This window comes from Psittacula echo (genome assembly GCF_963264785.1).
Source record: "Psittacula echo genome assembly, chromosome: 3".
Lineage (NCBI taxonomy): Eukaryota > Metazoa > Chordata > Aves > Psittaciformes > Psittacidae > Psittacula > Psittacula echo.
The window spans coordinates 34,817,447-34,831,669 of NC_137736.1; the positions used below are offsets into that span (position 1 = coordinate 34,817,447).

At 49.8% G+C, this 14,223-nt stretch overlaps 1 protein-coding gene across 1 annotated transcript in view; it reads right to left on the bottom strand.

Annotated features, from left to right (window-relative positions):
• Positions 1–14,223, bottom strand: part of LOC308218973 (cystathionine beta-synthase-like) — a gene marked incomplete at both ends in the record, with an annotated part of 39,071 nt that overhangs the window by 14,201 nt on the left and 10,647 nt on the right. The window contains 8 exons of the mRNA XM_080613513.1: positions 671–796; positions 1,634–1,725; positions 2,930–2,999; positions 4,169–4,300; positions 5,503–5,582; positions 6,922–7,056; positions 9,358–9,464; positions 13,133–13,287. Coding sequence (XP_080469639.1) covers positions 671–796; positions 1,634–1,725; positions 2,930–2,999; positions 4,169–4,300; positions 5,503–5,582; positions 6,922–7,056; positions 9,358–9,464; positions 13,133–13,287 — 897 coding nt within the window. The remainder of the gene's footprint in view (positions 1–670; positions 797–1,633; positions 1,726–2,929; positions 3,000–4,168; positions 4,301–5,502; positions 5,583–6,921; positions 7,057–9,357; positions 9,465–13,132; positions 13,288–14,223) is intronic.

Genomic DNA, 14,223 nt, shown 5'->3' on the forward strand with positions numbered 1-14,223 from the left:
CAGACCCAACCACAAAAAGAGTTTGAGGTTATTACAGGTCCCAGTTCTAAGGCCATGGGCCAACAACAGAGATGTAGTTAGCACAACATCTGAAAGCAGAAAGAATCTGAGGTCTGAGGCTGTGGGGGACCTTTCTAAGAACGAGGACGGGAGGACACAGGCAGCTTGAGTTAGGGCTTTAAAGCTCTGTACCTGGTGCCACAGATACACCGAGAAGAAACTTGACAAGAAGCAGAATGACATTCATAGTCTGTTGTGTTATATGGCTTGGTCTTGTCTTCCAGCCCATAAATGGTGCAAGGTTTCTGCTGTGTGCATGTGGTGCCTGTGACAGTGATGGCTCAGGAAACGCTAGGGTGATGAAAAGCACTCTTAGCACTGACCTCTTCGTGTGATCACAGTGAAAGAGGCTGCTGAGAAGGCTGGTACTGTGGCATATTCCTCATTTGCCCCTGTATTTACCTTCTCATTGTAGATCAGTTACAAACAGATTTACTCAGATGCTTTAGTGCTGGGATCCCAGTCCCCCCACAACAGCTTGTTCTGCACTGTGAAGGCACACAAGTAGACTTAGATACAACTGGGTGCCAGAGCTGGTTACTGACCTTGGGGGTTGGCTGGATGCAAAGCCAAAGATGGGACAGTGGCCTCTTATCACACGGTTACTTACTGATCTGTCAAGGACAGTAGGGATAAAGTCATGCCCAATGCCCTCAACTTCGATGTTTGTGTTGTTTGTCGTGTTCATCTCACTGGGCAGAGCAACAATGGAGCCTTCAGGATCCACACCAATGACCTTTGAGGGAAGGGAGTTTTGTTAAACCACTCACAGGAAAATTACCCACAGCCTTATCAGCAATGTTTTCCTTCCCATAACATCCGTTAATATTCCACCCACTGGCAGCAAGGAGAGCTTACAGGATAAAAGAACACTGTTTCTCACTGACCTTTTAAATAGATCCTAGGTAGTGTTCAGCTGCTGAAGTGACTGGTGGCTTAAAATGTTATCACTCTTAAGGTGTTGGTCCTCACCTCTTTGGCAGTGACTGCTACTTCCAAAGCCCAACCCTTAGGATAGTGTGAGTGCTCCTTAATCTGCTGCAGTGCCAGATAGCTCAAACCTCTGGAAACCCATGGCTACAAACATCCTTTCTGGATCTAGTTGTGCTGGCTGACAGTGACACCTCCCTGGTTGCTTATAACTTTATGTCTGTGCTGAGGTCTCCTCCCTCAGCAGACGGCATAACAAGGGCTGGTGAAAGCTGGCAGTGAGGTAACCTCATCCCCAGCTCCTCCAGCAGCTGGGTGCACACCATCTCAACTTGCCTCTGGTGAATCAGGTATCTCTCACACACTGGCTACGCAGAGGGGCAGTAACTGCCAACCCCCCAGTCTGCTTTGAATCACAAACTCTGCAGAATGAGCATCTATGACTGGTGTCAACCATAGAGCAGGGAGGCTTTTGCAATGGCAAATTGCTTCCAACTAAAGTCAAGCTTGCTGTGGAAAAACACATAGGTGAAGACCACAACGGCTCGCTCAGGTGGGCCATGGGGTTAGGTTTGATCCAATCACAGGCAGGAAAACCCAGGGAGACGCAGCTCCCAGCAGGCAGCCCTGCCGCCCAGCTTACCTTGCATTCTGGGCATTTCTCCTTCAGCTTCCTGGCGATGCCAGTGACGGTGCCTCCTGTGCCAGACCCAACCACCACCATGTGGACCTTGCCTGCGGGGCAGGGAAGAGAAAAGCTTACAGGGGCTCAGCATGGCCTCCAGCATGGTCTTCCCTCTATTCAGGACCTTGCACAGATGCAGAGCCCATGCCCTTCAGCTTCTAGAACCCCGTGTGTTCTAGGATAGGCAACAGTCATGCTAGTGGCCAAAGCTCGGATGAGCTTGCAGGGCAGGAGGCTTAAGGTGGCCTCCAGATCTCCCACTGGTCTTCATGATTTCTGTGTCTTTGTCGTCTACTGGCTTAAGGGGGATGGAATATCTCAGTACTTCCAGCCCTTTCAAACCACACCACATTGAAGCAAAGCATCTACATGAATAACAACATGTATCAATAACAGGCACAACTTGTCTGCTAGTGTTAGCATCCACAGTGGAGAGATGGCAGAGCTCTGCTCTGGCACCTGTGTTGGTCGGATGTAGCCCCACTGGCATCAGTGAAATTATACTGATTTAAGACTGGTAGGAGCAGAGTCAGTCAGAGACTTGTGCTGCAACTGCATTGGGAAAAGGACTTGTAATTCACTATGCTGGCAGCCAGCAGGAGCAAATTTAAATGTGCAGAAGGGGAGGCTGGGACTCCTTTGTTCCTGTTGCTATCCAACTGCTTTAGTGTTATGATAACTGCTCTTCAGTTAAAACCCTTGAGTCCTGTTTACATTCTGCAGTGCTCCCAGTACTGGCAATAAATTTCACTCCTACCTGCACAGACATGGGCTCCTTCATCCTGCACCAGCTATCACATCGAACATCATTAGTCTGTGAAGTTTCAGTCTGTTTTGGTTTGCAGATCAGTGTGCTGGATCAGATGCAGCCCGCCATGCCCTGATGGATTTATGTTCCCCTGTGAGGCCTCTTGGGCCATCTTGTGTTTGCAGCTGACAGGTTGCAGAGATTTTGTAGCCACAAAGAGACTGGTTCTTCCTCCTTGGGAAGAGCCTGAGTTTGTCTGGCCTCCTCCCTCAGGGTTGTGAAATGGGAGGCCATAGCAGGAAAGCCCTGCAGGCTCAGGTGTATCTGGAGTGGGCTATGAGAAGTTGCATGTCAGTATTGCTGAGGGTGCCTTCACCTACAGAGGCCCTTTTGGCTGTTTCTAGACATTTGGGTCAATAATGAAGTAAAATTAGCCTCTCCAGGGGGCTGTAGCCTTCTGCACATCATCAGCACGTACAATGTACAAACAACAGCACAGACAGTACCTTCACACTGCTCCAGTATCTCCTCAGCCGTGGTGTCGTAATGAGCCAGCGGGTTGCTTGGATTTCGGTACTGTTTATTTCAACAGAGAACAGCATGAGTTACCATGGTGTGAAGCTCAGGTGAAATACCAAACTAGCAATAGCTCCTGACGAGCTTTACCCAAAGCATGCGACTGTCCCCTCCTCTCCCTGGCAGAGGGTGAACTGCAGCCTGGCCAGGCCACGTCACAGGTATTTCTCCTGGTTGTCACTCTGGGACAGATCTCCAAGAACACTTGGGATTTGTCCACACTGGAAGATTAAATGCGCTCACAAACACTCACTCTCGGACCCGTGATGCCTATTCAATGTGGCTGTTCCAGGTTTTGTGGGCTCTGGTGGTTTTGTCATGGCCCTAGCTGCCAGAAGGAAGATAGCTCCTCGGTATTTTAGCTATTGCTTAGGTAGAAGCATTTTAACCTTTTCTGTTGCCTTGAAAAATTTGAAAACACAGCCCCACAACACTGTTAAAAAACTTCGGGTGAAAAAATATCCCTGCTCAAAAGCCAAATTGGAAAACTTTATTTCAAGTATCATACATGCATATGCAATTTTTAGAACTGATTTGTCATTTAGAGGTATTTGTGGTTGGCAGTGCAGCAAGTTGGGTGCCTGGGAGCTGTGGGGCAGTGTAGCTGTCCTACCTGTGCAGAGGGATTTACCACAGGGATACACAGGTACAGCACTGAAACGTGTGCAGCCCCATGTTCACACCCATAGAGCAGGCTGCTTCTGAAAAGTGTATTCAGACACTGAGCTCCCTTTTTCTTAAAAGGAAGGAGCTTCCCTGACTCTTTTGCACTATAGGGATCCCTGCTTGCTCTGGGAATGCCTTCCTGCAGCGGGGTCAGACTGAAAGCAGAAGTGCCCTCTTGTACAAGACCCAGCACTGCAGGAACTGACTTTTTTCAGGTCAAAGTTAAATCTGAAGCAAAGTAAATCTGAAGGAGTCTCTGAAGTGTGCAGGAAAACCCAGCCTTACCCACATCCAGGCACTGGTAGAAGTACTACAGGTTTGGAAGGGTCCCTTATTTTGTTTCTGCCACCCCATGCTTTACAATTATGTCTCAAACACCATAAAACACTGCCAAATGTTCTCTGTTGCCAGTTTGAATGAAGTCCCCAAACAAAGGCACACTGGTACGAGCACATGCTGTAAGCCATGTTTGGAAAGAGAGTCAGTGGAGGAATGGCATTTACCTGGTCCAGGATGTGAGAGTTTGGGATTTCACTTTTCAGCTTCCAGGCCACACGAATGTTAGACTCTGGAGCATCAAAGCTGGTGCATGGGGTCCTCACAATTTCAACACCCAGTGCCTTCAGAATATCGACCTTTGGGAGGGAAGAAAGCAGATGTAACACAACTGATCCCACATAGAGGCAGTAATCTGAACCTGCGGGCTCATGGAAGCCCTGGATGCCAGAGGAGCTTTGCGTGCAGGAGGTGTTTAGCATTTGGAGATATGATGTCCAATTCTCAGTTATACTATCTCTGACATCCTCATGGCAGCCAGGGACTTTTGCCTAAAGCTGGCACAGTTATCAAGCCTGGCTTTGTGCCCTGTCCTACTCAGAGGGCAGGCTGGAAATGGCAGAGGTAGGTTAACACTGTGCTGCTCTTTGGTAGAAGGAACCAGAGTAGGGAACAGTGTTTCCTATGTGCTGTGATTTGAGTCCTTGCATGCAAGGAGGAGGTCTTAAAGTTGTCTTTGCCCCAGATCCCTCTGTCTTCTCACCAAGAACAGGGAAGGAGCATCTACAAATCATCCCCAGGGTATTAATCCACTGGGAGGTACAGCTGCTGGGGAGAGGTGGTCAAAAGAGAACGATTTAAGTGCTGGGGCACCTGGAGATGAAGCCCACGGCAGCTGGAGGTGGCATCTGATCCAAACTGAGCTTAAGTGAGATTTAGGTTGAAATGAAGGTGGTGCTTTGGCGAAGGGCTCAGTTTTGAGCTAAGACAGGGTCTGGGTCTGGCTTCACTGGCAGGAGTTCAGCTGAGCAGCTTGTGAGAGTTCTGGCTCCCCATGGCGGGTGTTTCTGCCATCTCCAGGACAGCAGTTTCACCTGGTCAGCAGCTCTCGTGCAAGTGACTTCAGTTCCACCATCTTGAGAAAGCAGCTCAGACAACCGTTGGTGTCTCCAGGTTTCAGAAAACCACAGAAACACAGAGAGACCAAGGGACACATCAGATGTCAGAGGGGAGGTCAGCAGGACCTGCCTGCCTCTCCTCTGTCCCATCCAGCCCTTGCTCTCGCAGACAGCAGATACTGCATCATGTCTCTGCAGCCAGACATGGTGTTTGGCTAAGACATGACTACATGCACCAGATAATCAGCCAGGCCATCACAGTGTGCTTTTTTTTGCCCTCAAGAGGAAATCTTCTGAATAACTACAGAGCTATGTCAGTGTGTGCAGTAAGGCTCGTTATCCTTTAAAGGGGAGAGTACTCCAACCCTTGAGAGGGAGAGGCAGAGAGAGACAGGGCAGGAGATGTTCCCTGGCTGCGGGGTAATACCGTACAGAGCTCTGACCTTCTCCGTGCTCATCTTCTCCGGCAGGACAATGATGCAGCGATAACCTTTCACTGCAGCCACCATTGCCAGCCCGATTCCTAGTTGGTGGGGAGGAAAGGGAAATGGTTGATAACAGCATTTGGCAAGGCTAACTGACATGCATTGCTGCTTATGTTCCTCTCTGCTGCCAGTGAACACAACCTAGGTATGTTCCCTAATGAGCTACAAGCGAGGGCATCCTTCATGAGCCCCTCAGCATGTGCCAGCACTGCCAGGGAGCAGGGAGCATGGGCAGAACAAGCAGGCTGAGCTGCAGCATCACTGCTCCTGCTCACAGAGGTCTATTAGCGTGGCACAGAAAGAATGGCAAAGCTGGGGAGAGCTTTCCCGCCCTCCCCTCTGAAGCTCAGGCCTCTTCCTCTGTTTTCCAAAACACAGGAATGCCTTTACCCCACCCCCAGATGCCCTTGGCTGGGACATACACACACAAAGCTGCACATTTCACCCCATGGCGAGCAGGCGAAGGGGACCTCTGCTTCAGTTTCGCTGTGGGTGATGGATGGAGCCAGCTGCTCCCCACATAGAGCAGGAAGGTGAGGGTGGAGGAGCGTGTCCCTGCGGGAGGCTGTAGGGAACATGGGGCAACCTGGCCTGCCCTGGCTGGGCAAGAAGCCACCAGGGAACAGCTCTGGGACACACAGGTCTCCTCACCCCATGGCTGAGGGTGGCCAGGGCAGAAGGGGCCAGTAAGGAGCAAAATGGCTATACATGAACCCTGTTCTGCATGGCTAGTGAGCAGGGGGTGGGGAGTGCAGAGAGGGACATGATCTCCCCTCTGTCCAGAGCACATTGACAGCCTCCACTGGGCACTTTTGCAAGAAAGCACTCTGTGCACATACATGTCCCTGCCATGGTGAGGATGCTGGTGCAGCAGAGACATGGAAACTTGCACCAATGGTCCTGCACAGGCTGCAGAATAGAGAGGAGGCTCCTCTGTTGTCCCCCCTCATTTTGCACCCCCCCATAATCTAGTGCCTGAATAGGATGGCAGTGAAACAATCCAGGTAATTTATATTCCAGTCCATCAGGGAAACACTCCCTGGGAACCTCTGGGTGTTCAAGAGCTTCCCAGCCTGAAAACACCCAGGGTTGCCTGAGCTCCTCCAGCTCCTGAAGCTGTTTGCCTTGCCACTGGTAGCCCAACAGGCACACCTGTGCAAGTGTCCTTGCAAATTTCAGCAGCGAGGCACCTCAGCACCCCAGGATGCCCATGGCCACTGGGAATAGAGCCCAGGGGAGGATGGAGCCAGAGATGTGGGGTCCCAAGCTGACCATGTGCAAGTGCAAGACCTCCTTGAATGCCTGCCCCTCTGCAGCCCCTCTGACATGCCACCCTGCTGGGTACCCAGGTGTTGGGAGCACCCCTGATGTTCCCACCTGTGTTTCCTGAAGTGGGTTCAATGAGTGTGTCTCCTGGTTTTATAATCCCAGCTCGCTCTGCATCTTCCACCATCCTCAGGCCGATGCGGTCCTTTACACTGCCCCCCGGATTGAAGTACTCACATTTTGCCACTGGAAATGAAAGGGCAGACTCCATCAGGGACCAGCTACTTGCTTCCCCAGCCCTTGCTGCAGTCATTTGAAGACACACTTTCCTCCCCTGCAGGATGGTCCTCTGCGCAGGTGAGCACATCCACCATATGCTGACAGGGTGTCACAGCTTGTCGTAGCATTACCCACTGTTAAATCATCCACTATGGGACTCTCAAAGTCCATCTTTCCCCTACATTTCATATACCTGCAGCACTCCGAAGGCAGCAGGCAGTGCTGGTAAGTCTAGGATGGGTTTAAAATCAGTTGGACATGAGGTGGTTACTCTGAGCACGGTGTTATCAGGGTTAACAGTAAGGTTTCAGGGTCTTTCTTGAGGCATGGCTAAAAAGGTGCCCTTCTGTAAGGACGATCTGTATTCCTGAATGGGGTGCCATAAAGAAAAACAAACAACAGAAAGAGCACCTTTAAGTGTCAGCCAGAATTATAACTTCTTCACTAAGCTACCAAAAAAAAACGAGAAAGGGAGACTTCCCAGGGAACACTGAAACCACAAGGCACACCTCAGTTCCTATTCAGGCCTCCCACACAGCTGATGCTTGGGGCAGGGATTTTCTTACCAAGGTTTTGATGAGAATCTACATCTGAAAGGCTGATACGGAGCTCTGTTTTACAGACAACAGGGAGAAATGGGTACTTTTGGGTGTCATTCACTTCATCCTAGCAGAGACTGAGAAATCAACCCAATACCTCAGCAGCCAGAATGGGGATAAAACCCCTTGTGCTCATTGTAACGTGTTATAATGCAAAGTGCCAGAACTCCAGCTGCACACAGGGATCCCTGGAGGCACAGGGATTACCAGGTAATTACCTCCAACCGTAACTGCTCCCTCGATGTGGCAGTGCTGCATTCGTGTGTTTGCTTGGTAAGAGGCTCTGTGCTGACCTGCAGCTCAGGGAGGACCTTGCGCTGCTCTGCGGGCCCTGCTCTCCTTCCCCTCCTGCGCCAGCGGGGGGAGACACTGTCCCAGCAAACGGGATCTCCCTGGCTGCCCGGCTGCTGTTGGCACCAAATCTTCCCACGTCCCTAAGGCGACATCCTCCAAGGGACAGACTGCTCCAGAGGTGGACCAGACACTGCAGACCTGTCCTCCTGCCTCTACCACTTCTGTTCCACGGTCCCCTGAGATCTCATTCTGGGAAGTGAGAGGTGGTGCAATGGGGAGGTTGCAGGGTTACGGGCCCGAAGATCCCAGATCCTGAGAGGGGATCTGGTCAAAGAGCACAACTTGCTTCACACAGCCATGTGCCCGATGGCAATGAGCTGGTGTGTGGATTCCCAGCTGCCAAACAGGACTGCAAGGTCCTACTGTGCGATTTTATTGCGAGCACTCATCAAGTCACTCCTTCACACTCAGCTATGTGATGCTCATGAGTCTGACTGCCTCCGAAACATCTGTCTTTCCCCCTAATTTGTCTGAAATTATTTAATAGCGTTTAAAGTTGTAGGAAAGGAGACTGAGAGGTCTGTATGCACAAAAAGAGCATAATCATACTGTCCTGATGTCTGAAGGCAACCAGCTTAAAACCAATTCTTACATGAGGTAGCACCAGCGTTGTGCTAACATCCCATCTGGGGGAAGATGGGTCCTGCTGGAAAACCTGGCCTTGCAACCAGCCCCTTGGCTGCACTGTGGGAAGGTCCCCAAGGGAAGCTGTCACTGCTCCACAGACAGAGATGCAGCAGACAGCAGCGTCTGGCCCAGCTCCAGCTGACCTGGTGGAGATGCTGCCATGGCAGAGCAGAGTCCCTGCTGCTTGGGAGCTCAGTCTGGCAGCCAGGGGCTATGCTGGTGTGTGTCCCTGCAACCTGAGATGCTCCCTCTGCCCGGCTAGGCTGTGGGAAGGATCCCACCATGCCCTTCACCCCGTCCCAGCCACCATGTTTCATAAAGGCTTGGCCAGTCTTCTGTACACACAGCACGCTCCTGCAGGTGCTGCAGCATCCCTGCCTGTTGCCAGGATGTCATCCACCCATCCACAAGTTCAGCCCAGCTCTGCTCTGAGTTTATGCTTCAGTTATGTGGGAAGAGAGATGCCTGTACTACCATTACCCCATTCACTGAAGCTTGAAACCATCCTATCTGGTCTGACAGACGACTGTGGTGTAACCTAATTAGTGGGAGAACCCAACATGTGCCACCTCTGGCCCTCCCCATCCGTGCTTGCTCTCCACAGAGCCTCTTCTGAAGCCCTCTTCCAACACCACCCCTTACCCTCACCTTATGGCATGGAAAAACCTGGTGGAAAGGGAACACTCACAGAGCTCACACTTGAGCCCATAGGACTTCCCAATCTTGTTGACTTGGACCATTGGGGTGCAGCCAATTCTCTTCAGGATGTTGGGCAAGATCTTTTTTTCTTCTGGTCTGAAATGAAGTGGAGAAAAAAGAAATGCATCAAATCAAAGCAACTGTTATGCAACACGAACCAACATAAAATCTGACTGAGATTTCTGCAACTTTAGCAAGGCCACTAGTAGACAACCCAACTCCAAGAGAAAACTTCCCCATTGACAGTTAATGGCAACAGGAGCCAGTGATGGTTTTCCATCACTCCTACAATGAGTTATTAATTCTTCTGCATAAAAAATAAGGTAATTAATTTTCAGGGCTGTTCTGAAATGTCTTGTTCTGCAAGGTCCTGGGCCAGGCCTGTAATTACATGCAGTGAGAAGATCTGACAAGCCTCGGGATTCGATGCAGTGGGTGAGATAGCCAGAAGGCCATGCACAGTACAAGGCTCCTCCTCTTGCCTTCACCCTACCCATCGCCATCTCTGCTCTTCACATTTTCAGCTACCTCAGGGCCATCTGTTGCTCACCTGGCCACATGCATGGATGGCTCCAAGCCATCTGACGGGTCCAAGCCACAGAACACTCTGGAGGGTACTTTCTGCAAATAATTAAACCAAACCCTTGGATCAGTGGAATCCAGCCTTCAGGTTCTGCTAGTCTCAGGCTCCAGCAGAAGCCAAGAGCCACGTCAAAGCAATTGAAACCAGAATGAAGGACTTGTTTGCCCAAAGCCAGTACATCTTGCCATGTAGCGAGAGGACTCATGTCCTTGAGCTTTTTAAAAGACAAAGTGGAAAGATTGATGAGGGCTGCTTTTATTGAGGCCACAAAAGTATTGCCCCTGGTTGAGAGCCAGCACACCTCTCTCTCAGTGGGGTGGCAAAGCCCCACTCCCTCCCTGCTCAGCTCTCCTTTGTGCAGCTCTTGCCTACTATCATCCTTTGAACCTTGAACCCAAGCTGTCCTTGTCAGCTATCACAGCCAGGCAGATGGCTGTCTGCTGACAGAAAGTCCATGTGGTGCAGGAATGACGTGCAGATTTACTTAAAGACACACACACGTCTCTCTGGGTTTTGCAAGAGTGAATGAAACAAACACTTCTTGCTTTGCAAGATATAGGGGTAGTGGCTTAGTGCAGGTCTTTACCACCAAAAGGAGCCAGCCTTCTTACATCTCAAGGCCAGAAAATATGGAGTATTACTCGTGTGCTGTTACCTCTCCCTCCGTGAAAAGTATTACTGCACACATTGCAGCCTCTACTGAGTGCTGATAAATGTGAGGCAATAACTCAGTAAATGAGCTTCCCCCACTGCTGCAGCCATTTCCCATCTGTTGTAAAAGCCACCAAATGCTCAGCAATTTCATTGAGGCTGAGCCACAGAATGGAGAGACTCCAGCTCCTTCAGGCTGTGTTTAACTAGAGAGTTAAACACTGCCTTTCGAGAGAGTGATCTGTGTATTACGGTACACATCTATATTGCAGGAAGACAGCTTGAGAGAAGAAAGCAAGGCCATTTATTTGCTTTCACCTAATAACTGTGGTGAATAAGATGTGGACCCCAGCAAGACGTGATACGGCACTGTGAGGCGCTTGTGCAGCTCCAGGGTCTGCAGTGGTGGGCCTTAGCAAGGGGATGGAGAAGGGGATGCATGCTGGGGTAAGCCTTGCTGGGAGGGTGGAGGTGGGAATCAGAAACTGGCCTGCTCTTTTCCATTGCCACCAGCTGCCATCCCTTAAAGAGAATAGCTCTCTGGGGCAGATTTTCTGCGGTTCCCATCAAATACCTTTCCTAATCACTACCATATTTTACTAGATAAATAATCATAGCCATATAATAATAATATGGTCATATATGATCGTGACTATAATCATGGTCAGCTTCCTTCCCCAGCTGCATGTGCCTGGAGGCAGCAGGTCTATGGGAATACAAGTGTCTGTGGCAAACGCCTTTGGTGCTCCTAAAGGATGCAGTGCGAACACTCTAGTCCTGCAGCTGCTGATATCTGTTCAGGATTGCAGAGGACAAGCATGTTATTTCCCCAGGATTCCTGCTTTTACTCGTGGCATGTTATTCCATAAGATGTCCAGGGAAAAAAAACAATCCTGGCAAATGAAATGATTGTTGTTGAGATTATGGTGGGTCAGAATTGGCTCCAGGGATTTCAGAGCCAGTCTAGCTCTGTATATTTGGAGAAAAATAAATAATTAATACTCTTAGTTAAAATAGCATCTTGTCTTCTGAATTAAAATAACATCTCCCTCTACCCCCATCCTCTGCTTTTACCCCTGAAAATCTACCAAGTTTCACACAGGAATCTCAGAAAATCCAGAGATTTTTGCTACTTCAGTGCCATCTGTGGTTTACCAAGAGAGGAGAAACCAAACCACCCCTTCCGTTCATTGCTGCAACGTAAAACAAATGGTGAGACGTGTCCTGGTGTATTTTCTTCACTGCTGTACAGTGCGTTATGTTTCAGTCCCTGCCTCAGTGATGCTGCATGGGCCCCTCATCCAGACCCCAGTGCCTGATGCCTGGACGTGGGGCTGCCCCAGTGCCCCCCTTCTCCAGCTGCCCATCTCCTGTTACCCTAAATGCTAAATTGTTATAAGCCAGAAACACTATCCTGGCTGGTTGAGAGAAAAACCCCAGTTTGACTAAAAAGAGTTGGTCCTATCCTTGGGCAGCAGCTACAGGGATTGCACTGAGTGCATGCCTGGATGCATATTTGCCAGATCAGCAATCAGGCTGTGGATTCCACTCTTCCCCGGTTCCTGAGCCAGAGCCAGAGGTGGTTCTGGGTTCCACACACGCCAGTGGCTGCGTTCTGGCCATGTCCTCCCTGGCACGTGGTGTGACGCTCCTCCAGCTAGCTACCCGCTGGCTGGCATCCATGCAGAGCAGAGCAGCACCTCCCATGGGCTCCAGTTCCTCACATGCTTGAGCTAAGTCATGTTTTACATCTTTGGCGCTGCAGGGACGTGTCTGCAGCTCCCCTGACATTTATAGGACAGCCTTATCTTTAATAGCTTGTCTGCGTCTGCTCTGCCGGTCTATTAAAGCACCTCTCATTGAGTCTAGTCTGAGCACTTTGGCAGGCTTATCTCACCCTGGGAGGAAACACACTGCTGTGAGGACAAGAACCACTCAGAGCAATGACTTTGCTTTGCACTACACTCTTGTGTTGCTTACACATAGTGGGCATCCTCCGTGTGGACCATTTTCTGCCTATTTTAAAGCCCAGGCCCTGGTTTTCACAAAAGTCTCTTAGCCATCAGTAAAAACATTGCTAGTGATCTGAAATCTTACACACAGCTTCAGACTGTTTGAATGAAGAAGGGTAGCCAAACCGCAACCCTTCAGCTGATGACTGTGTGACTGCTACTGACCGTGCTGTACAGCAGGATGGGTGCACAGCTTCGGGGTGTCAGCATGCATTGCACTGCAGCCAGGAGAGCCATTACTGCACCTCCTCCAGTGTGCTGGAAGTGCCTTCACTTGTGCTGTGCAGCACCAGACCTTGCGGAATCCACTTTGCAGATGTGTACAAGTCCCTGGTTGAAATCTACTCCTGAAATATGTTCATCTGAATTCCTCTAAAATAAGATGCTCCAAACTGCTTCATACTGACAAGTAACTACTGACTTCAGGTCATGACCATCCTGGTGTAGCAACAGTCCTTCGTCTTCAGAAAAAGATACTGTCTGCACTCTGAAATAACCAGCATGAAAGAATTACTTACAAGGGCACACAGGAGTGTGGAGACTTGGAGGCAGGCGTTGTAGGTGTCCACGTGCACTTACTGGGCAAGTTGGGAAGCATCCAGGAGCTGTCGGCTTTGTTTTCATGATTTCCCACACAATTGCCATTCATGAGCGGACACAGCTTGGTCAGCTCCTGTGTTGTGGAAATAGAGACCCACCATCACCTGGGAGGACAAGCAGGCGGCAAAAGCAGGCAGGCACCTTGGCACTCATTGTGGAAGGCAAGAAGTGACATTTGGGTGTGAAGGCAGCCTGCATGGGGCATCCCTCCTGAATTTCAAACACCTGATTCTAACAGATGCATAGAATTGCTCTTTCGGAGTGGTATACTAGACCATGTACATGGTAAATAATCATCTGGCTGCCATCTCCAGTCGATCTTCCCCTGCTCTAATGTACATTGAAGCATCCCTCCCACTAGAAAATTTAATGCTTTGTAATTAATTATTCTGTCAAGAGCAGTATTTTTCATTCTAACAGTGAAAAAACTGCAGGCAAGTCTACCCAGCAATCATTTGAGAATACTTGTGTGGTGGTAGTGAATGGCCTCAAAGCAGCAGAGGACACCTATACTCTGCCATCTTAGTGTGTTGAAAGTGAAAAGAGAGAGTTGATAGAAACAAAACATCAGGGAAGGGCAGCAAAGGTGCTCAGGGGTACAGAGCAAGTTCCACAGTAGAACAGCTTAGAGAAGGATTCTGGTGGTGAGAGCAGGCTGTAAATCCTGGGGGAATTTTTGAGTGACTGAGAAACACTTTTTTGGGTCTCAGCATCAAATAATAAGGCAAAATAAAATTATCAGGAGCAACTATAGGAGCAGAGCAGGTAAAAATGGAAAAAGAAAAGGATTAAACAAGTTCTAAATGCAGAGGGCTGCCTGCAGAAGGACCAGGTCTACAGTCATTTGAAGTGGAGGGGATGTGGGAAAGCCACTCTGGCTACTGCCCTGCGGGAGGGAATTCAGGCCACTAACAGGAGGATGCTGGAGCCAACACGCACAGCTCAGACAGTAGAGGCCAACAGGTCCACAGAGCATCATCTTCATCCCAGGCCATAAGGGCATGGCTCT